The sequence below is a fragment of the Dreissena polymorpha genome, chromosome 2 (assembly GCF_020536995.1).
Source record: "Dreissena polymorpha isolate Duluth1 chromosome 2, UMN_Dpol_1.0, whole genome shotgun sequence".
Classification (NCBI taxonomy): domain Eukaryota; kingdom Metazoa; phylum Mollusca; class Bivalvia; order Myida; family Dreissenidae; genus Dreissena; species Dreissena polymorpha.
Window position 1 is genome coordinate 34,272,072 of NC_068356.1, and position 23,048 is coordinate 34,295,119.

Here is a 23,048-nt window from a genome sequence, read left to right on the forward strand (position 1 = left end):
TCTAACTTCTGTGGTCTCCAAAATGCTTGAGCATATAGTAGTATCTAACATAATGAAACACCTAGACTCGCAGAACATCTTACATGAGAATCAACACGGCTTCCGACAGAAACGGTCATGTGAATCCCAGTTGTTGTTAACTACAGACGACCTTTCGAAACACCTAAATTCAGGCAATCAAGTTGACATGGCCATTTTGGACTTTTCTAAAGCCTTCGATAAGGTTCCACATCAACGTCTATCTTCAAAACTTCAATTCTATGGCATCTCTAATAACACACGCCGATGGATTGACTGCTTCCTATTTTGACGGAGCCAGAAGGTTTTCGTCCAGGATGCCTCATCTGAATCTTCACCAGTCACCTCAGGCGTACCACAAGGAACTGTCCTCGGGCCTTGCCTATTTCTTCTGTACATCAATGACATCTCTGACAACATCTCTTCAACCATACGTCTATTCGCGGATGATTGCGTTCTTTATCGCCCGATTAATTATAACTCTGATCAGCAACTTCTACAACAGGACCTCGACACTCTCATACATTGGATCAAATCTTGGCAGATGGAGTTTAATGTTAAAAAAATGCGCCATAATGAATATCTCCAACTCCACTAAGAAAAGACTTTATAACTATACTATGAATGGCGAAACCCTCGAAACTGTTAAACATCACCCTTACTTAGGAGTCGAACTTTGTGATAATCTGAAATTCAACACTCATATCGATAACATGACCAAGAAAGCTTCACAAACTCTGGGATTCATCAAACGCAACTTGAATAAATGTCCACAACCAGTAAAAGAAAGGGCATATGTGACTCTCGTTCGACCTAAATTAGAATACTCGGCACCAATATGGAATCCGCAACAACAAACACAGATTAAACAGATTGAACAAATACAACGCAACGCTGCAAGATTTGTCGCCAATAAACCGTTTAATCCACACCAGCCAGACAGTGTCACATCCATTCTTTCAACTCTCCAGTGGCCGTCTCTCCAACAACGTCGGCAGTACTTTGATTTAGTCCTCATCTTCAGAGTCATTAATGGTCTTATCGCAGTCCCTGTCACATACATCCCAACCCCAGCATTTACTAGACCTACCAGACAAAGCAACAGCCTGAAGCTTCTACAACCACATTGCAGAGTGAACGTCTACCAGCATCCCTTTTTCCCAAGAACAATACCATCCTGGAACCTTCTACCTACCTCAGTCGTTACAGCCCCTAGCCTGGACGCGTTCAAGTCAGCAGTCCAGTCTGTCCAACACAGCGCCTAGAACATTAGGCATCTTTTTGTACAGTGTATTATACAAGTTGACTTTATAGCCATTTTATCCGTGCTTGATGCACTCACGCACTCTACCATGTACAGATTTTAACCCTCTTCAGTAGATGTCCACCGTGGCGTTGAAGAGTATTCCATTGAAGTTGAAGTAATGAAACCTGTGCTCGTGGGAAAATACACGGAGAAATATCATAGTCTGTACCTTACTATCGCCTGTACTTGAAGAAAGTTATCCACAGGAGATATTGATAAGGGTCTACACAGATGGATGTTCAACAGGCCCAGTCAAGAGAAGGGGGCGCAGTACACAGACGAAAGTTGGAAGCAACGGCAATACTAACAGGCCTTTTTTGCATAAACTACAGAGCTGAGATGGAAGCCTTGATCCATGCAGTAGCAAAGATGACCAAAGATTCTAGATGCTTGAGATTTAAAAATTCACTATTTTATGACATCTTAAACAACAACGAGTTTAATGCCATTATTTTAAGTCATGGTCATATACTTGGTTTTGATTCCGCAGGATGTTTTCAAACTTGTAAACAGCAGAAGAATTAGTTTAATGTAACCACGTATAGTATTGGTAGGTGCGGTATTTCTCTAAACTACGCGTAAATTTGTGACGTATTTCACACCGGCACGCAAACATGGCGGAAAATACAACGTTATCGGAACGAAATAATATAACAAATCAAGAATCTGGTGCGTTCAAGCGAAAAGGCGACAACAACACGGAAAAAGAAAGTCCGAACAAAAAACGTAAATCCATTGATGATGACAAATCTCGACGCAAAAGTTCCCCGGAACGAAAAGAACGGAAGAAAGAAAAGAAATCAAAACGGACTAAAGATGAAAAACATAAAAGCAAACCGTCAAAGACAAACCTTAAGAAAGAAGTTGATGATTCATTTTATGAAGAAGATATAGGTAGCACTTTTCTTTAAGAATGACTTCATTAATACTGAAAATGAAACTAATTCATTGTTTTTCCAATATTTGGTGGCGTGTAACCCACTAATTTGCACACGCTCATTCCTGATTATGTTTTGGATGTTTCATAGATTTTCAATTGCCTTCAAGTCCTGGTTGCGTTTTCATAATAACTCTTAGGTTTTCAGCCACTCTAGGATTTCACACACTATTTTCTTCAAATTAAAATGAGTTTATAATTTCTTGGGGCACTGCCACTCACTTTTTTCCTTATTATAAATGACTCTAAATTTTCAGCTGATGGGTTAACCCTTTCCCCGATAGATGCGTATAATCCCGAGTCTATCGATTCCCCGATACATGCGTTTATTACCGTCTCTATCAATTACCGCATACATGCGAATTTGGTCGTGTCTATCCATTACCCGATAATCCCGTATATTCCCAATGTCCATTTTCAAATGCAAATTCTGATTGATATTAACGACAAAAGTGCTCAAGAAAACTCATAAACACAAACATCCGACATTTTTCTAAAGTGTCAAATAAATTTCAGCATTTGTTTCTATTTAAAGATTTGATGAAATAGGTGTCCAATGGGGACAATGGTATTCAAATTAGCGTAAATAACATAATGTGGTGTGCGCGCATCGTGTACAGTTATTGTTCTGTTACAAATTGTAGCCAGAAATAAATACATGTATATGCCCATGATATTTTCGTGTCAGGTCTTTGTTTGGACAAAAAGAGCGCGAAAATAGGCGTGTGTGTATTTATTTATAACAAAAACTGCGTAGCGCAGACAGCAACGTAAAAGCTTCGTAGTGAATTTCCATTTAAGTATTGGGGCATCTCGCAAATGATTTTGACATTTTCCTGAATAAAATAAAAGTAATAAACGCTGTATCATTTTCATATGTTAGTTCATTCAATATTGCAACAATTATTGTACTGTATCTGATTGCACGCAAAGTGCCGTGTACAGTTCATGAATATTCTTTTACAACGACCAATTAACAGCGTCATCTATATTTAGATTTTATGCAATATGTACAAGTCATTTTCTGGAAATTGGGAGAAAGTAAAAGTGATTTTCGAAAATAGACCAACGTTTTTTTCCATTTAATTTGTCATAATTATTTATATTTTATGTTGTCTGTGTATGTTTGTTTGGTTCTCATTTATCTTATTAAAATTAATATCGTAATGATAAATGTTTAAAGCAAGTCCCGTTTCCGAGATCATTTACGAGAATTACTTGTATATATTTACTGACATATAAAATCATGGTTTTGACAGACCACACGTGCTAATCTAAAGTTGGTGTTTTTGTAATACACAGGATATTGGATTATCGCTGCTTGATTGAGCAATAAAACAAAGACGCAGTCGGCGGTTTTCAGTAGGCCTTTTGTACTGACCAACATAATAATTAATAATGCATTATCTAACATTTAGGGATAAAACACACGGGATACTAGACACTTTGGGCTTGTTTGGGCCATAAAACGCAATCCCGGTGGCTTTTTTCAGTAGCACACGTGTCCAGAAACTAACGAGTTCGGGTAATAAAGCACAGAGATTATGATCTGAAAACTGCATGGAGTCTGAAATAAAAACAAAATGCCGACATTTCAAAAGATTAATCTCTTAATGTTACAATTCAATATTTTAAGGTGGGGTTCTCACTGCATTTCTTGTTGCATTCGCATACGCTTGTATAACTTGTTATAACTTATATCCTCGTATTATTTATAAGAATACAGACTTAAAATTTATATGGTTGGAATGAGAATTTATTTCTCTACAATATTTACATTGACACAAATGATGTGAAATGCAAGAAACTAAGTGAAAATTAAGCCTAAACAAGACAGGTGTAACAGTTGAGAATGTTTCCATTATTTTCCCAATAACCCTATTGAGATGGTGTAGTCAGGCTTATCAGCTGTATATGGAGTCACTGTTATCAGAACAGCAGGACTGGTATTGGCCTGGAGTAGCAGATCAGATAAGAGGTCTATCAGGGAAAGGGTTAAGTCACAGGCAGTAGTATCATAAATTTGTCCACCTCCCCCCCCCCCTTAATATTCAATTAAATTTGACTTTCTCGCTACATGTCACTCTGTGTTTCAACTACACATGTACAACATTTTAATTTATAACGCGTCATCTGGTTGGTTGCTCTCATTGTGTTGGCCAATGATATGGCGTTTTAGAACTCAGCATTCCATCTACAAAATATGACAGCAAAACAAAGACATGTAGCGAGAAAGTCGAATTTAATTGAATATTAAAGTTATTAGCCTAGCAGGAGATCGGTTAGTAGTGTTATCTCGTTGCTTTTACTGTCTTTTAACGAATCCAGTTGCATTTTGTCGGCAACTGCATGGGAACATGTGTGTTTTTAGGGTGGGGGCAAATTTATGATACTGCTGCCTGTGGATTAAGTCAAAATTCAACAGCAATACATTAATCCGGTGAGATATCAAACATGTGTATTCACTACGTGATGACAGCCATAAAATATAATGTCAAATGCAAAAAGATAGCGGAACATACAGTGGTTTGTTTTCCGTCAAAATCGGGTTCAGGTATCGGCCCCATTCCCAATGGAAAAATATATTTTTTTCCCAAATGGGAGCTAAAAATTACCAAAAGAAGGTTTCCACACACATAAATAAATATTTATATTTATATAGTTTTTAGATCTCAATATTTTGTTTAACTCCCATCCATATAAGTTTAACCTTAGTAAATATAATACTGAATACACTTGTAATCTCAATTTTGAAGCTTTTTTAGCAAAACAACATTAATTTCTCAATTTTAGTCAAAACACTGCACATTTTCCCAATCCAAAGGGTTGGCCCCATTCCCAAAATGGTGGAAAAAAACACTGACATAACATTTGTATTTTATATTTATTGGTGTACATTATGCAGGTTATATACTAGGTTTCCATCTGATTTTTAAAAGATACCCAGTTCAGGCCTTGAAAAATCCACTCAACCGCTCGCATATGCGAGTGAAGTTGACTGTCGGGCGAGTAAAGTCTGTTAAATACTCGACAGTCCGGGCGAGTGCTGTTTTTCAAGTTGAGAAATATAAGTTCAGTTCCAGAACTCCTGCCACATCGATACAAATTGCGAACAATTTTTTGAACGAACAAAAAATTGGTTTAGTACACAAAGAAACTGCACTTTCGTTTTGACAATGACAAATGACGTCACACGCACAGTAAAAATAATTCTCGAAATCGGCTGTGCTCTTTTCGTAGGTGTCAGTGCTCTTAGCTAATTGATTAAAAGTGAAAAAAACAGTTAAATATATTGGTCATTTCGTGAAGAATAAAATTTTATTTTAATGTTAATATCAATAAAAAATAATACATAACTGGTAAATTATAATACTTCTTATATTTAATGAAAAATAAACAGAAAAAATAAATATTAATAAACAGAATAATTCGTGATCAGAAGCCTTAGCCAAAATTTACCATATTATAACCATTTGTCAATCAAGCGTGTCTTTAAGTAAATGTTTGTCTGAAATATTAAAACTCAGCATGGAAAAGGGTTCTATTTTATATTATCTGCAAGGTGGTGGAGACAGGGAACAGAAAGATAGTTCAAGTTTACAAAAGGTTCTGGTCGATCATAACTATAAATATAGATTTATTTATTTTTTAATGCAGGACGAGAAGATCAAAGCGAAGGGCGAGTGGATTGTCAGGCCTACTCGCCCTGCAGGGCGAGTGGCTCTGGAAAAATTCTTCAAGGCCTGCAGTTGGAATGATAATGATTAGGATACTATGAGTGCAAAGTTTTTGTTGTTTTTTTGTCATTTTGGCATGATTAAAATTGAAGATTATTACAGTGCTTTCCACAGGGTTTTCAGGACAGGGTATTCCCACTGAACATGCATAAATCACCTGACATGATGTGTGCACATCGTGTGCTGTTCATATTCTATAACAATGAACAACTGACAACTGAAAGTTAATTAAGATTTCATGCAACATAATGGAGTCAGGATTTTATGAAAAATGATAGAGAATGAAAATTAATTCTGTGAAAGTATACTGACATTTCTTTGTTATGAAATATTCAAAATTGTTTGTATTCTGTGTCTGTGTATGTTGGGATGGTTCTCATTTGTGTTTTAAACATTCTTGTGATTAATCATTATTTATCTATGTTTCAAGCAAGTCTCTTTTCACAGATCATATTCAGGATTTGAATGTGTATGCCACTTCGATATGTTAACCGACCTATATAATCATTGTTTTGACAAATGACTTGTGCTTATCTTAATGTTGAATGGCTTGATTTTTTTCAATAAAACAAAGAGGCGTATTCAAGCATATCTGGGTGTATGAAATGCATTCAAAGTGTCGGGGTTACTGAAAACAGCATTCATCTCAATAATTTGTCGAATATTAATCTGGAAACTATGTAACCTAGCAATACGTTGATCATTTGGACAACATGCATAAGCTTCAGAATGCAGTTACACTTATAAATAAGAAAATGTCATGCCCCCAGCAGACTCTGATTTCGAAACTCAAGCACCCAGTCCAGAAACCGTTAAATGGCCTGTGGAAAGCTCTCATTTGTGATTATCCAATTGGTTTTGAAAATAAGTATTTTGTCAAGATATGACAATTAACAATTCAGTTATCTTATGTTTGTGATAAATAGGATAAAATCTAAGCAAATTCTTAATGTGCTACTGCATCATTATAAATGTTAGACAAGCAGATACCAAATACCTGTCATATTATTTATATTATGTTTCAGTACCTGTTCAAGATCCAAAAGTTGACAAAAGTAGAATCTGTCCGTACTTAGATACAATCAACAGGTAAGCATTTTGAAAAACTCAAAAAGATTACAGGGGTCAACTGAAGCAGACGCTTGCCTGTACCTGGTAAAAATGCGAGAAGAGCAAGTGATTTTAAAAATGTGTAGCTCTTTAGGCAAGTCACTTTTTATAGCGACAATTCTCTGGGATCTTCTTTTTTGGAATTATCATCTTGTTTTAGATAAAATGGATGTTCATTAGTTCCACGTAAAACTGATTTAGTTTGGCCATATGCATTAAAGTAGCCATTCAAATTGCATTCTGTTTGGCATGGTGTCCAACTTTAGCAAAGTTATGATAAAACCTGAATTCAGCAAGTAAATAACGTAAATACCAAAATACCATGAAATTATTATACAATTGACTTATCTGAACTGCATGAAAGCATGGTACAAAAATGTAAGGGTCATTCAGAATACTTTGGAACCATTTATTTTTGTCAGCACGAAATTTCGTCATTTTAAAAGAAATGACTTTTGTCAGCACTTACATTTTGCAGATTCAGACTTTGAAAACAAATTGAAAACTATAATGTAGTAAAATGTTGCTGAATAATTTTTAAACATTCTCTTTTCAGGTCTGTTCTGGATTTTGACTTTGAAAAACTGTGTTCGGTGTCCCTGTCCCACATCAATGTCTATGCCTGTCTGGTCTGTGGAAAATATTTCCAAGGTAATGGTATGCATATGTATAACCCTAGCAAAAGCAATTGTTCATGTTAATTGTCTAGAAAAAATGAGTTTCAATTTGGACATCTTAATTATACCCTCTGAAATTAGTGACAATGAGTATACTGGAATTACCATGGCTGTCTGTCAGTCTGTCTTTCCATCAGTCAGTCCATCGGCCGTGAAACACTTATTTGCAGTTATTGCAGTTCATACGTTTGTACACTTATATTTTGTTCAGAATTTACCTTGAAAAGTATCCAGTGAAGTGCATGAAAACCATTACTCTTGGTTTTATAGCTTTGCAGTTTTTTCAAAAAGTTAATGTTCTTGCTGAAATGTTGTCCAGGGTATAGCTTGACTTTAATATGAGGTATCAAATGGAGACTTCATAGGTAGGAGGGTAGAATTGTTGGGAAACAAAGAACCGCAAATGCCCTCTTACAAAGTGACATGTTGGGTATTTCAGGCACAACATTTACAGGTCTAAGTTTTAGTTAAAATACATTTGTTAAAATAATAATGAACAATTTAGTTGTACATTGTACTGACTTGTTTGTATGCATTAAATATAAATAAACTAAAATGAACTTTATTATAAAGATTATAAAGCAAAAGTTATTGTTGATAACTTTACATGTTAGTTACCTTAGATAAGTTATAGTGTTTCAAAACAGTAACAAATAAATGTTTTAAATATGGTAATTTTCAATATTACATGTACTCCTTTAAAATTATGATATTGTTTATTAACCAGGTTTTTAACCAGGTTTTTTAACCAGGTTTTTAACCAGGTTTTCCGAAGGAAAAAACTGGTTATTAGATTGGCGAATGCGGGCGGGCTGGCTGGCGGGCGGGCTGGCTGGTGGGCGGGCGGAACAAGCTTGTCCGGGCCATAACTATGTTGTTCATTGTCAGATTTTAAAATCATTTGGCACATTTTTCACCATCATTGGACGGTGTGTCGCGCGAAATAATTACGTCGATATCTCCAAGGTCAAGGTCACACTTTGAGTTCAAAGGTCAAAAATGGCCATAAATGAGCTTGTCCTGGCCATAACTATGTCAATCATTGTGAGATTTTAAAATCATTTGGCACATTTGTTCACCATCATGGGACGGTGTGTCGCACGAAAGAATCACGTCAATATCTCCAATGTCAAGGTCGCCACGACTATAAATATTTATTTTTTTTAAAACAAACTTACAAAGGGGGTTAATTTTGTTTGTTCATTTCAAAAGTTCAGTTTGAGTTTTCTCCCTTTATCAGATTTTTTTTTCACAATGAAAACCTGGTTTTGTGACAATTTTGTCCCTTGTTGGTATTTTTTTATTTGTGTTTGCTATTATTTAAAAGTTTGCATACAACCTCCAGATTTTATTTTCAGTGCACATACATGCGTATCTGCACAAATTTGATTGCATATGTTTTGGATGTGTGCATCTTTCAGCCTTATTTGTTGATCTGACCATAAATACATGAATCTGACCATAAATACATGAATCTCACCATAAATACATGAATCTCACCATAAATACATGAATCTCACCATAAATACATGAGCCGCGTTCTGGGAAAATTATACAAAAATTTCGTACTATATTAGCATGGGCCAATTAGGCTGATCAGGGAAAATACTTTCTGCCTACTCTGTATTTTTCATTAAAAAGAGACCCTATAAACGAAAAATTCCACTAAATCAGAGAAGTCATCCCTGATTAGCCTGTGCAGAAATCAGTTGATCTGACCATATCTATATGATGATTGTGTTCACAGGTCGAGGCAACAAGTCACATGCCTACACTCACAGTGTACAGGAGAGTCACCATGTGTTCCTCAACCTGGCCACTCACAAGTTCTACTGCCTGCCAGACAACTACGAGATCATAGACTCTTCACTAGAGGACATTATTGTATGCTTTCTTATCTGTGTTGGGCTACTTAAGAGCATATTTTTGTGCTTTCTAACCTGTAGTTTTCAATTCAAGAAAATTACTTTGTGCTTTCTAACCTGTGCTTTTCCTCTTGACAGCATAAGTGTGTGGTTTCTAACCTATGCTTTTCTGTTTGAGAGCATAATTGTGTGGTTTCTGACCTGTGATTTTCAATTTGAGAACATAATTGTGTGCTTTTCAACATTTGCTTTTTCTACTTGAAGACATACGGTAAGTTTTTTTCTCAAACTGCTTTTCGACTCAAGCACATTGTTTTAAACTGTGCTTTTTTAATTGATAACACAAGTTTATGCTTTCTAACCTGTGCTTTTCTTAGTAAGAACGTGATTGGGTGCATTCTAATCCATGTGTTTTTTTACTCGAGAACATAATATACATGCATATTATATATATTATGTTTTAACCTGTGCTTTTGTTAAAAATACCAACTCTTTGATTGTTTACTTGACCATTTTATCTGCTATTCCAAAATATAAAAAAACTTCATATGAAGTAGTGTATTATATTGATAATAAATACCTGTGCTCGAAATAGTGTTTCATTGATTGAAATGGAAAAAAATTGTGCAATGCTTGCCATTTATAATTGCCAAAACATGTTTTCGGCATTTATAATTTCTTATTTAAAGTATACAAACCCCTTTATCGTAGTTGTAAGCATGTATAAAAGTAATTAAAATCCCTCAACAAGTTTTTGTACCTCCGGGTAGTTGTTTATTTAGGATGGGTACATTTTTTAACCGTTGAAAAATTGTATATAAATGTTTCTGTACGAGTATTTTTTTGTCTTTATTTACATTACGATGCAACATTTCAATTCTTTAAATCTTCTAAATAAATAGAGTGTCATCAGCATACTTTAAAATTTTGTATTTTTCTGTCCTTGCAGTACGTCTTGAATCCCACATTTACGACCAATCTCATCTCCCAGTTTGACGGCACATCAAAGATGTCCAGAGCATATGATGGCACTACATACCTGCCAGGTGGGTTGACTATTCTGATTGGTTTAATACAGAGTCTGAACACATGTTGCCATGTCATAATCATGCATTATCTCTATACGACTATTACCAGTAAATTATATGTAATCAATGTTCATGATTCTCTGTGCCTCTTACTATGTTTTATGAATGTACGCAAATATACAGGTATTACTGATATAAATTATAAATTGATGTATATAATTATAACTATCTATTGAATGTTTCTATTGTACATTAAGTGCTATTGTGATAAATAAATACCACATCGATTTGATGTTAAGCACATGATCCATTATATTAGCTCTGCAATGGCTGGAAGGCCATTATGTTTGACAAAAATATTTAAGCTTATGTGATCAAAATGTACTAATACATCATAAATTTCTTCTCCAGGGATTGTTGGTTTGAACAACATCAAAGCAAATGACTACTGCAATGTGATACTTCATGTAAGTGGGCATCAGATTTTAATTTGTGATTTATAATGTAGGCTTAAGTGACAAATATTTATGTTCATCTTTATTTATCAGAAAAGCTAGACAATGACTTGTTGAACAATAATTTGGAGCTGAAATATGGCTTATTCCCCAGCTAAAAAATTTTATTGTGCTCCTTTGATGGCCTTCAAAGTCCCCTGTCATTTTAAACTTTTTTTTGAACAAGAATTGACTAAATTTGGCCCAAAAAGTCTTATTTAATGGCATTATTGTATATAAACTCCGTTATTTTCATCAAAAAAGCTTAAGCATTATAAAATGTAATATTTGTAGCACAGTACATGTATTTAGTTAATGTTTTATAGCAAAGTTGACTTCACACATACAATAATTCTTTTCAACAAATATAATTACCCTTTCCATATAAAAATTCCCATCTGAAGAGCCCTGGCACCTTTCACCCAAAGGTGAAAAATAGACTGTTAGAAAACAACAGCCGTGTTGTAATTAAATTAGTACTTGTTTATAAGCTCCCAATGCCATGTTTTTGGAGGCATTGTCCCATGTAACATCTTTGCCATGTTGTTTCAGGCATTGTCCCATGTCACTCCATTGCGGAACTACTTTCTTCAAGAGAGCAATTACAAGGGCATCAAGCGCCCGCCTGGAGACCAGATGTTCCTAGTTGTTCAGAGGTTTGGTGAGCTGCTACGTAAACTCTGGAACCCTCGGAATTTCAAGGCTCACGTCAGCCCTCATGAAATGTTGCAATCAGTCGTATTGTGCAGCAAGAAACGCTTCCAGATCACTTCACAAGGTAACATCTTGAAGAATGCGTATTGTAATCTCTAGTTTTTGAAGGATTTATCATCAAAACAAGCAGTTTGTCCATGCTAGCCAATTATTCTTTATCATTAATTGATACCAACAAACTATTACAAGCCGTTATATTTGAAATCAAGAATCTGAGCTGAGCAGGCCTGGTTTAAAATTTATTTGTGTGGAGCTTGTTGGCGCGTGCTAATTTAAAACAATGCTCATATTTATAATTTATTGCCTTTATGGCCCATGTCTTATTCAGTTTACATACAATAATTTGCCCAAGTCACATGCAGGGTTCACTCTGGGCTTTAAAAAGTTGTCGCCACTTACTTACGCCAAATTTAAAAAGTTGTCGCCACACTGGGGCTACATCCGGGCAATGAAGATCATGTTATTATAATACGAACAAAAAACTGAGCATTTTACAGTAATACAGAATTTACAGATTTAATAACAGAATTATTTAAAATAACAACACATTTAACAATTTCATATTTTAACAGCACATTCAATAAGTTGTCAGTATTGTTGACACCTTTTTAACAGCCTGCATATGGTGCCACAGTTTATGTGCTTCAGCAGCTTTCTGGTAATCTGAAAAAAAGGAAATATAATAATAGTATAATACTAATAGTAATCAAATAATTTGTAGCATATAAATAATATAAATGTTTTGAAGCATATGACCTACTTCATAGAGCCTAGACACGACTTGTATGTTTTGTCATAAGCATACTTTTAAGTGCTGCTCACTTGGTCACTTTGCTCATAAGCATACTTTTAAGCGCTGCTCACTTGGTCACTTTGCTCATAAGCATACTTTTAAGCGCTGCTCACTTGGTCACTTTGCCCTGATCAGGTGACGCCCTGGAGTTCATGTCCTGGTTCCTCAATGCCCTGCATGGAGCCCTCAACGGCACTAGGAAGCTGGCCAGCTCTATCATCAACAAGACATTCAGGGGCAAAATGAGGGTCTTCTCCAGAAAGGTCCCACCCTTGGAAATGGTCAGTATCCAAGCTACTTTTTAGAGTTATGAGTGTGTTTATTTCAGTCTTAAAACTGATTTAAGTAAAATAATGTGGGTGTTAAGTTTTTGCCCAACTGTGTCACATAACTATATTTCTGATTTTAGTACATGTATTGTAAAACTAATTTCCATGCATTACATGGGCCATGTTGTGGGAAAACTTGGCTTAATGCATACCTATACACTTTTTCTGCCTAGGCTTGATTTTTGTTAAAAAAACGCACTTTGTTTAAATGAATAAAAAAAAAATAAGCAGAAAGTTTTGTCTGCACTAGCTAATCAAGGACGTCACTTTTTGCTTTTATGGAATTCTTTTGTTAAGGAAGTCTCTTCTAAATGAAAATCTAGCTTAGGCAGAAAGTGTCGTCCCTAATTAACCTGTGAGGACTGCATAGGCCAATCTGTGATCACACTTTGAGCATGTCTATTAAGCCTACTTTTTCCAAAATACGACACTATTAGTAATGGCATCAACAGGAATGTCTTCAAATTACTGCCTAATTGCTACACTCAGTGCTCACGCTGCTGCCAGACATTATCGCCAATGGCGATTATTTTATCCAACTGGCTATTATTTCTTAAAATTGTCTAGAAAAAATGGCGATTATTTTATCCGCCTACATAAAAAACAAATTGCCACTAAATGTTGTCCGGCGAATGCGAAACGCCTGCAAATCGGGCCATCAAGCAGGAAAAATCGATAACGAGATTACCTGTGTACACACTCGACCCTGTGTATTGTCATACACGCGTCAATAACTTCTGCGACATTGTGGCCTAGAGCATTTTTCTCAATCAGTGTCCGACAGCAGTGATATATTTCGGAAAAAAACGTCTTTAATCTCCCTGTGCTTTACCAATTATCGGTAACTGTTAGATCTTTGTTAATTTTTCGCCAATTATTATTTAATCGTCATTATTGAAAATCGCCGCTAATATTGTTGGCTGGTTTTGTTTTGCACGCCGTTTTTTCTGCAATTAGATTACGTTGAACATTGCTTGATGAAATAATTATTTAATCGCCATCAACTAATTATTTCCGTAATTACCGCTGTTTGTCGTCTACTTTAACATAATGATTCCAATTTTTAACCAGGTGACCTGGTTTTCCCAATTCAAAGGGACCCGGCATATGCCATGGTCTATGGTGTACGAACTGGTCCAAAACTATTCTAAACTGTCCGGGACGGTTTATAAACCGTCCGGGACGGTTTGTAAACTGTCCCGGACAGTTTACTAAACTGTCCCGGACAGTTTCTTACTTTTGAACCGCTCGTGCGTCTGTAAACTGTACCGGGCGATTTATTTTGTGTATTACAAACCGTCCGGGACAGTTTAGGAAACTGTCCGGGACGGTTTCCTGGAAACTGTCCGGGACGGTTTCCTAAACTGTCCCGGACGGTTTACAGGCATAAATTTTAGTACGGCAAAGGTTCTTAGGAGGAGTCAATCAACCAATCAGAACACTTCGCATTTGTGTGCCATTTCGAAAGTGAGAATTTCCGTTTTAGTAACGTTTACTCGAGTGATTGTTCGATAATTTATCATTTGTACGCGAATATGGACAGAGATCGGTTTTTAGAGACTTGTCGGGAGGTGTTAAATTCCATTACAAGAATTTTAGAGACAAATAGGTCCCTTGAGGTGATTAACTCTTCACTGACAAGATTGGATGCTCTGGCTAGAAATGTGAACAGAATGACCACATCAAATCAAATCAAATCAAATCAAATTTTATTTTAAGTCGGTACATGTGTAACAAAGAAACATTAGCTATGAATAGCTATTAACCGACATCATATCCCGAGTTTACACCTACTCGACAGTTTTAGGGCAGCGACTGTAAAAGAAGAAATTCGTTACCAATGTCAGAAATACTTTGTGGGCAAATACATTTATTTCGAGTACATAAAATAATCATTTTTAACTCTGGCGTTTTTGGCAGCAATTATTGATTGAATATTTTTAAAATCATGTTTTGTCTGAGAAAAATAGCGTCGCTCGAGATGACAACGATATTACATTACGACTTCTAAAGTAAAGCATTATTGTAAGGAGTGTTCTGATTGGTTGATATAAATAATACCGTATCGGACAGTTTAAACCGTCCCGGACAGTTTACTTAACTGTCCCGGACAGTTTACTAAACTGTCCCGGACAGTTTAAACCGTCCCGGACGGTTTATGCGCACGAACGGTCCAAAACTTTCCTAAACCGTCCCGGACAGTTTGTAAACTGTCCGGGACAGTTTAATAAACTGTCCGGGACAGTTTAGTAAACAGTCCGGGACAGTTTACAAACCGTCCCGGACGGTTTCTAAACTGTCCCGGACAGTTTAGAATAGTTTTGGACCAGTTCGTACACCATAATGGTCAGCTAATTTTAACGAAACACGTGTTTGGAATTACACTAAGGTGGTGTATTTTAACTCACGCGCTGTGACGTTAATTGATGTAAACATGATCGGCATTGCGAAAGTGTTATTTTTGGAATAAATCATTTACAATCATTTACAATTGATATTGGCCTCTGCCTACAATATTGCGGCCGATGGCAAACGCCGTATTAAGAGATAAAGTAGTCGAACGATATGCACATTTTAGATTATGCATATTAATATTTTATATTATGCATATTTCATGTGCAAAACGCGTACAATTTTTCGGATTACCGTTTTCGGATACTGTATTTTTTTCGTCCATTATGATTTATTTTCGAAGTTCATAACAGCAAAAATAGAATGACGAATACACATGCGGTGATACGGAAGGTGTGGTTTATAATATTTCGAGTATTCACCAAAAATTGCAATTGGAAAAACTATAAAAAAGAGTGATCAGTGTAACACTGATCTATTTCAAACAATCTTTTAATTGCACAACTTGTGTTCACAAAGTACATTATACAAAGCATGCCATAAATTAATAAATTATTTTCCCCAATTCAGGCGGAACATGAGAAGCAGAAGCTGCTGCTGACGGAGGAGTACCAGGAGGTTGTGGAGGAGATCCCCTGGCTGTACCTGACCTGTGACCTCCCACCCCAGCCCCTCTACCCCGATGAGCTTCAGGAGAACATCATCCCACAGGTACAGCAGTAGACATATTTGAGTGATGGTCTGAGAAAACAGGGTTTAATGCATGTGTGTTAAGTGTCGTCCCAGATTAGCTTGTGAAGTCTGCACAGGCTAATCAGGGACGACACTTTACACACATGCATTTAACCCCCTTTTCAGAGAGGAAGACTCCAATATTTTGAAAACTGCGCTATTCCTGCAAGAAGAGTGATTTGCAGTTTACACTTGTCCTGCAAACTCATGCACTCATCCTTCAAATATGTATGAAAAACAGATTGCAAGGGGCTGATATGACTTATAAAGTTTCATACTTTTCCACATTCCCCCATGTGGTGGATGCAGTCTGACGGTACATTGTCATATTCCATGCAAAAGTTGACACCTGAAAAACAATATTTACTTGTGACACAGTCTTGCATAACAACTCACACTTGTTGAATGTTATTTACAATGTCAAATTCTGGTTCATTTGAGTTAAAGTTTCTGAATAGTAATGCTTTCAGAAAAGGTATTACATTCAATGAAAGAGAGTCACATTGGCCAGTAAATACATGTTAACATATCAGATTAATTTTTTTTGCGTCCTGTAGTATGAGAGATCCTGGGAAATTCACATGTCCTTTCATGATTTGACTGTCAATTTGTGGAATTCACAGGTCCTTTCAGGATTTCAATTTTCAATTTTTGTCATCACCAGGTGCCCTTCCACAACATCCTCGCCAAGTTCAACGGGGTCTATGAGAAGGAGTACAAGACACACAAAGACTCGACACTCAAGAGGTTCGAACTCACTAAGCTGCCTCCGTACATCATCGTCTACATCAAGGTATTGTATAACATCTGGACCCTGCATAAATAAAAAAGTAAGCAAACCAGGTTCATAAAACCTGATATTTGAAAACAGGGCCACATTTCAGTTTTGTCTATCTGTCCATTGTCTGCATCAAGGTATGGTTCATTGTACTGGTAGTCCTTTGCATGTAGTACTATTTGTATACAGACATTGGATATTTGTATATTTTAGTAGATTATGTATTTTTATTGGCAAGTGAAAATGTATTGAAAACAAAATTATGATCGTTCAAAACCAATAAAAAAGTATTTTGTGTGTGCTTTTCCACTGTTTTTGTTTTAAAGTGGTTTAATTTGAGACTTGCGTGAGTAATGTCATAAATTCAAGATTCTGAGATGACTTTATGTCAAGCATTTTGAATTTTGCATTCTTAAGGATTTGTTTTTAGCTCACCTGTCACGAAGTGACATGGTGAGCTTATATGACCGTGTGATGTCCGTATGTACGTGTGTGCGTGCGTGTGTCCGTCAACAATTTGTTTGTGTAGACAGTAGAGGTCACAGTTTTCATCCAATCTTTATGAAATTTGGTCAGAATGTTTATCTTGATGAAATCTGGGTTGTGATTGTATTTGGGTCATCTGGGGTCAAAAACTAGGTCAAATAATAGAAAAACCTTGTGTAGACAGTAGAGGTCACTATTTTCATCCAATCTTTATGAAATTTTGTCAGAATGTTTATCTTGATGAAATCTGGGTTGGGATTGTATTTGGGTCATCTGAGGTAAAAAAAACTAGGTCACTAGGTCAAATAATAGAAAAAACCGTCAACAATGTGTTTGTGTAGACAGTAGAGGTCACAGTTTTCCTCCAATCTTTATGAAATTTGGTCAGAATGTTTATCTTGATGAAATCTGGGTTGGGATTGTATTTTGGTCATCTGGGGTCAAAAACTAGGTCACTAGGTCAAAAACTAGGTCACTAGGTCAAAAACTAGGTCACTAGGTCAAATAATAGAAAAACCTTGTATAGACAATAGAGGACACAGTTTTCATCCAATCTTTATGAAATTTGATCAGAATGTTTATCTTGATGAAATCTTGGTTGGGATTGTATTTGGGTCACCTGGGGTCAAAAACTAGGTCACTAGGTCAAATAATAGAAAAAACTTGTGAAGACAATAGAGGTCACAGTTTTCATCTAATCTTTATGAAATTTGGTCAGAATGTTTATCTTGATGAAATCTGGGTTGGGATTGTATTTGGTTATTCAGGTGAGCGATTCAGGGCCATCATGGCCCTCTTGTTATTTATAGCGTCAATTCAAGAACAAGACAAAGTTGCTTTAGTGAAACATCGAAAATTATCACTTATAGGTCTTCTACCTTATAACCGAGGGAACTATAGGGTTACCCCTAGCCCATAATTTAATGCTCCCCCCAAATTTTTGGGGGGGAGCATATAGTCGCCGCTTTGTCTGTCCGTGAGTGTGTTCTTCCGTCCGTGCACAATTTTTGTCCAGGCTATTTCTCAGCAATTAATGACCGGAATTCAATTAAACTTTATGGGAAGCTTCACTACCAAGAGGAGATGTGCATATTATCAGCCAGTTCTGGTCGGATGATTTTTCACTTAGTTATGGCCTTTTGAAATTTCCATTAACTGTACATATAGTGCAATTCTTGTCTGGGCTATTTCTCGGCAACTAATGACAAGATTTCAATGAAACTTTATGGGAAGCTTCACTACCAAGAGGACATGTGCATATTATCAGCGGGTTCTAGTCAGATGATTTTTCACAGAGTTATGGCCCTTTGAAATTTAAGTTGCTAAACCATCCATCGTATTATTTTGTCCAAAGTTATGCCCCCCAAGAGGTTAACTTTTATCTGAATATATAGTGCAATATTGTGACAAAAAAACTTTGGGGAGCATCATCTGTCTCCAACGGTTTCTTGTTTTGTGTTTGCTCTTGCTTGGACCTTTTGATAACTCAAAAAGTACTAAAGCTAGGTTGATGAAGCTTTGTATGTAGATAGAGGGACATTTTGCATTATGTTAGTGTTGTTGTTTTTTTGTAAGACGAATTGTGGTTGCTATAATTACTGAAATAAAAGAAAAACTAACATCTGGATTCTGCCAAAATGAGAAAGTACTTCAGTCAGGTTGATGAAACTTATGGATATCCTGTTCTTTCTCTGACAACATTAACATGGCAGCTGACTGCTCTTTCTGTGACTAAGCTCTTTTCTCTGTTTAAAAAATGAATGACCATTGTAAATCCCCTGTATTTCACTAAAAAACAAAGGAAAGCATGAACAAATAATCTATATTTACAGCTGCATGAGTGTGTTCCTTTCTCTTTTCTGTTGATTTCATACACTTTTACATTCTATGGATCTTTATGCAAGTGAATGGATATTGTTCTATTTAATTGGTGCAAGCTTGCTTTATTTGATATGTTTCTGTTATCACTTCCTTAAAACAATGAATCTGTTCCAATAGCTTTTATTATTACACCCAACATATGATAAAAATATATTTTTATGAAGAGTATATATGTCTGCAATTGGAAGTAGCCATAAGTTCAATTCATCCATCCATTTAATTGCAGAGATTCACCAAGAACTTCTTCGTTCAAGAAAAGAATCCAACAATTGTAAACTTCCCTATCAAGTAAGCTATTAATATTAATTGAAAATAAGATTTACAAAATGGATCGATTCTCCATTTGTGAAATATGTTAAATAGCTTTGAAGATTAATTTGAATTAAAGATTGTGAATAAAATTCTGATCATTTTAATGAAAATCCAGCGATGATTGTGAATAATATTATTTTGATTTAAATTTTAACACTGAAGTGTGAGCTATGTTCTGTATCTGCTATGTTGTTGTAAGGAACATTGATTTCGGGGACCTGCTGCCTGCGGAGGTGAGAGCCCGCCACAAGTACACGACCTATGACCTCATGGCTAACGTCGTACATGATGGGGAGCCTGGAGCGGGCAAGGGGACATACAGGACCCATATTCTTCATAAGGTGAGAAATAATACTTGAATTGGTATGTATGTTCTTATGCTAACATTATAAATAATGCACACAAAAAATAAATTTCTCATGACAACTATAACAAAATATGCCCTTTGCAACTACTGATGCTGGGTTCATATATATTAATTGGCCACTTTTCCATTTGCATTAGTTTGTCCATCTGTATGTATTAGACTTAAAATTACACATTTGGTATTACATTAATAATGCCTCCTAAAAAATATTATACTTGCATTGATTATGTCTTTAAAACTATCAACACATCCCTATCATCTAACCTCACATTATGCCATTGAAATTAACCTACTTTTGGAATCAATGCAAATTTCCACAATTCTGTGGTATACCAAACTGAGTGTTTGCTGATCATCAATACTACTCACTGTAAATGTTCAATACTTTTATCAACATTAAGTACACTTGATTCACCCGACAAATGATCAAGACATATGTTATTTATGATTAATACTTACAGATGTGGTATACATGTACATCTTATATCTTTACTTATGTTTTAACCCTTTCCCACTCAGAAGCAAAGTGAAAATGGCTATGTTCAAACAGCATTAAACCAGAACAGCCTGCGAGTAGCTGGCAGTCTGTTCAGGTTTTATGCTGTTTGCTGCACATCAGTATCTAAGGGTTGGAAATGAAGCCTTTAAAACTTGAATCTAGTAAGAAAGGTCTTAAATTAAATTTAACATTCTAAGTGACAACATATGAGTTCAAATACATATTTAACTCTTTCAGTGCGGGAACCGAATTTTAAAGGCCTTTGCAAACAGTTTGGATCCAGATGAGACGCCACAGAACGTGGCGTCTCATCTGGATCCAAACTGTTTGCTTTTCTGATAGTATTCTTTGAAAAAAAATGAAGAAAATGCTTATTTTACCAAATCAGCAGACAACATTTTAGCAGACAACAAATTTCCCAGCATGCAAAGGGTTAAGTGGTAAAGGGTTAAGATGTTCATATCTTCCAGGGCTCTGGTAAGTGGTACGAACTGCAGGACTTGCATGTGGCGGACATCTTACCCCAGATGATCACTCTGTCAGAGAGCTATATTCAGGTACTGCCTAGAAGGAAACCAGTTACTTTCAATATAATCATCTTCAACAGTCAATTAGCGGATCATGTCTCAGCTTCTAGTAGTAAACAATTCAGGGTTGCGTTTAATAATTTATGGGTAGAAAATACTCACAACTCAAAACTCTATTGCTGTTGAACAACAGTTTAGGAAAACGTGTACTTTGAATAAATATGAAGAAACATTGTTTAAAATCTAATATCATGTTTATATTTGTTGTGAGGATACTTTTGGCTTGAATGTCAAATTTTAAGCACAAAAAAAAATGTGTTTGCATTAAAATATATTATTTGTATTGATATTTACAATGTACTAGTATATATAGTACCTAGTCAATATCCTTAATTAGTTATGCAGCATTTGTTTACGATAGTTTACGCTATCTTGTCTTGCTTTATATTTCAGATCTTTGAACTGCGGACTGATATTCCCAACCTGAGCTATTCTCCAACCCCAGCCTCTGGTACCCAGCACACCACTGTACCAGCTGACAAAACAGTGAACCAGACAGTCACACACGCTGGTCCCCATCTCCCTGCAGGATTGGGCCAAACTGGAGCAGGGAACCAAGATGATGATATGGACACAGGGGAATGAGGCGTGGAATACATGCTAGGGTGTCATTTCTTTCAGAACTGGCCACATATGTGTGGTTCATTTCAGGAATTGTCGCTTATGTGTTTTTCTGACTGGAATCAATCATATTGTTTTATTTCTGATAGGAATGGACACTAGTGTGTGATTTCTGAAAGGAATGGACGTTAATGTGTGATTTACAACAATAATCAACGTCAGTGGTTGATTTCTAACAGGAATGGACACTAGTGTATTATTTTTTACAGGAATATAAGATAGTTTGAGATTGCTGTCAGAAAAAGACACTAGATTTTATTTTGTTAGAACAAGTCACTAGTAATGTTATTTCTGGAGAGAAGAAAAACAGATGTCAGTGTTGTTATTTCTGATAGTAATTTTCAACCATAATTTATGCTGAGATCGGCATGATAAGAAAGCATGAAATTAACTGCAAAGGCGTAATGTAAAAGGTTTTAAAGATGGATTTATGTGTGAAAAATGATATTTATAAAAAAAATCAAAGTAGCACAATAAGTAGCCAGTTAAAATGCATACAGAAAGTCGGTTTCGAGCCTATGTTAAGAATAAATATTAATGGTTTCATTACACTTTATAATCTGTTTCACAGAGCAAAGCTTTATTGTTTGTTACCGGCAATAAATTATAGGTAAACCATTTTGTGTGTTTTTAATAATAATCTGTAAACTGGTTACTCCAGCATGCAAAGCTTTGCGTCATCATAGATATCTATGTTATTTGAGAGATGATTGCCTCTATTATTTGACTGATAGTACAATGGCTTAATGAAGTGTTGTTAGAGCCCTGATTTAGAGGCTAAATATAAAATACTAGTATACAACTACTATATGTTGCTATGTGCTCTGTTAATGATCACTCTTTTATGCAGCTTACTGAGCTACATGTAAATAAATATTATAAAATTACAGAAAATATTGTTCTTGTACTATATATAGACAGATTAGTTGACAGGCATATTAATTCCTTGAGCAACTTTTAAAAAACTATTAGATATACATTTGACAAACTGAATAACTGATTCCCTTATCATACTTAATCATGAAAGTATTTGGCACATCTCAAATTAAGTGTGTTAAAGCACACAATTCCTCTTTTGTAAACTGGTGAGTGTACAGTTAATTAAATTCAATAATTTGAATAGACAATTCATAGTTCAGTTTTCATTGAATGTACACTTTTAAAAGATAAAGTACACTTTTATTAGATAAAGAACGATTTAGGAAGCACATTCCTTCAGTTATCTCATTCAAATGCACATTGAAATGTGTTTTATCAGCTTCTATGACAATGGCATGCTGTTTACTACCTAGGTCACACATTAATGAAACATTTTCAACCCTAAGGTTATGAGGCACTTACAATTCATTCTATGCGGGAGGTGTTATGCACAATGCTGTTACATTCAAACTTAATTCGGAGCAAGTGATTTAAAGTGTTTGTAAG

The 23,048-nt window shown here is 35.7% G+C and overlaps 1 protein-coding gene and 3 pseudogenes across 1 annotated transcript; 3 read left to right on the forward strand and 1 right to left on the reverse strand.

Annotated features, from left to right (window-relative positions):
• The first annotated feature begins 1,901 nt into the window (after positions 1 to 1,901).
• On the forward strand, positions 1,902 to 22,517 carry LOC127866542 (U4/U6.U5 tri-snRNP-associated protein 2-like). The gene is made up of 14 exons (XM_052407150.1): positions 1,902 to 2,218; positions 7,024 to 7,087; positions 7,665 to 7,759; positions 9,533 to 9,669; positions 10,600 to 10,696; positions 11,090 to 11,145; positions 11,725 to 11,950; positions 12,815 to 12,960; positions 15,931 to 16,071; positions 16,757 to 16,885; positions 19,464 to 19,525; positions 19,749 to 19,890; positions 20,886 to 20,972; positions 21,396 to 22,517. Exons 1-14 carry the CDS (start codon positions 1,939 to 1,941, stop codon positions 21,585 to 21,587), a joined length of 1,854 nt encoding a protein of 617 aa, XP_052263110.1. The 5' UTR covers positions 1,902 to 1,938; the 3' UTR covers positions 21,588 to 22,517.
• Positions 14,206 to 14,403, forward strand: LOC127870549 (small nucleolar RNA snR44; annotated as a pseudogene).
• Positions 15,049 to 15,272, reverse strand: LOC127870547 (small nucleolar RNA snR44; annotated as a pseudogene).
• LOC127870545 (small nucleolar RNA snR44) lies at positions 15,091 to 15,319 on the forward strand (annotated as a pseudogene).
• Positions 22,518 to 23,048: the final 531 nt, after the last annotated feature.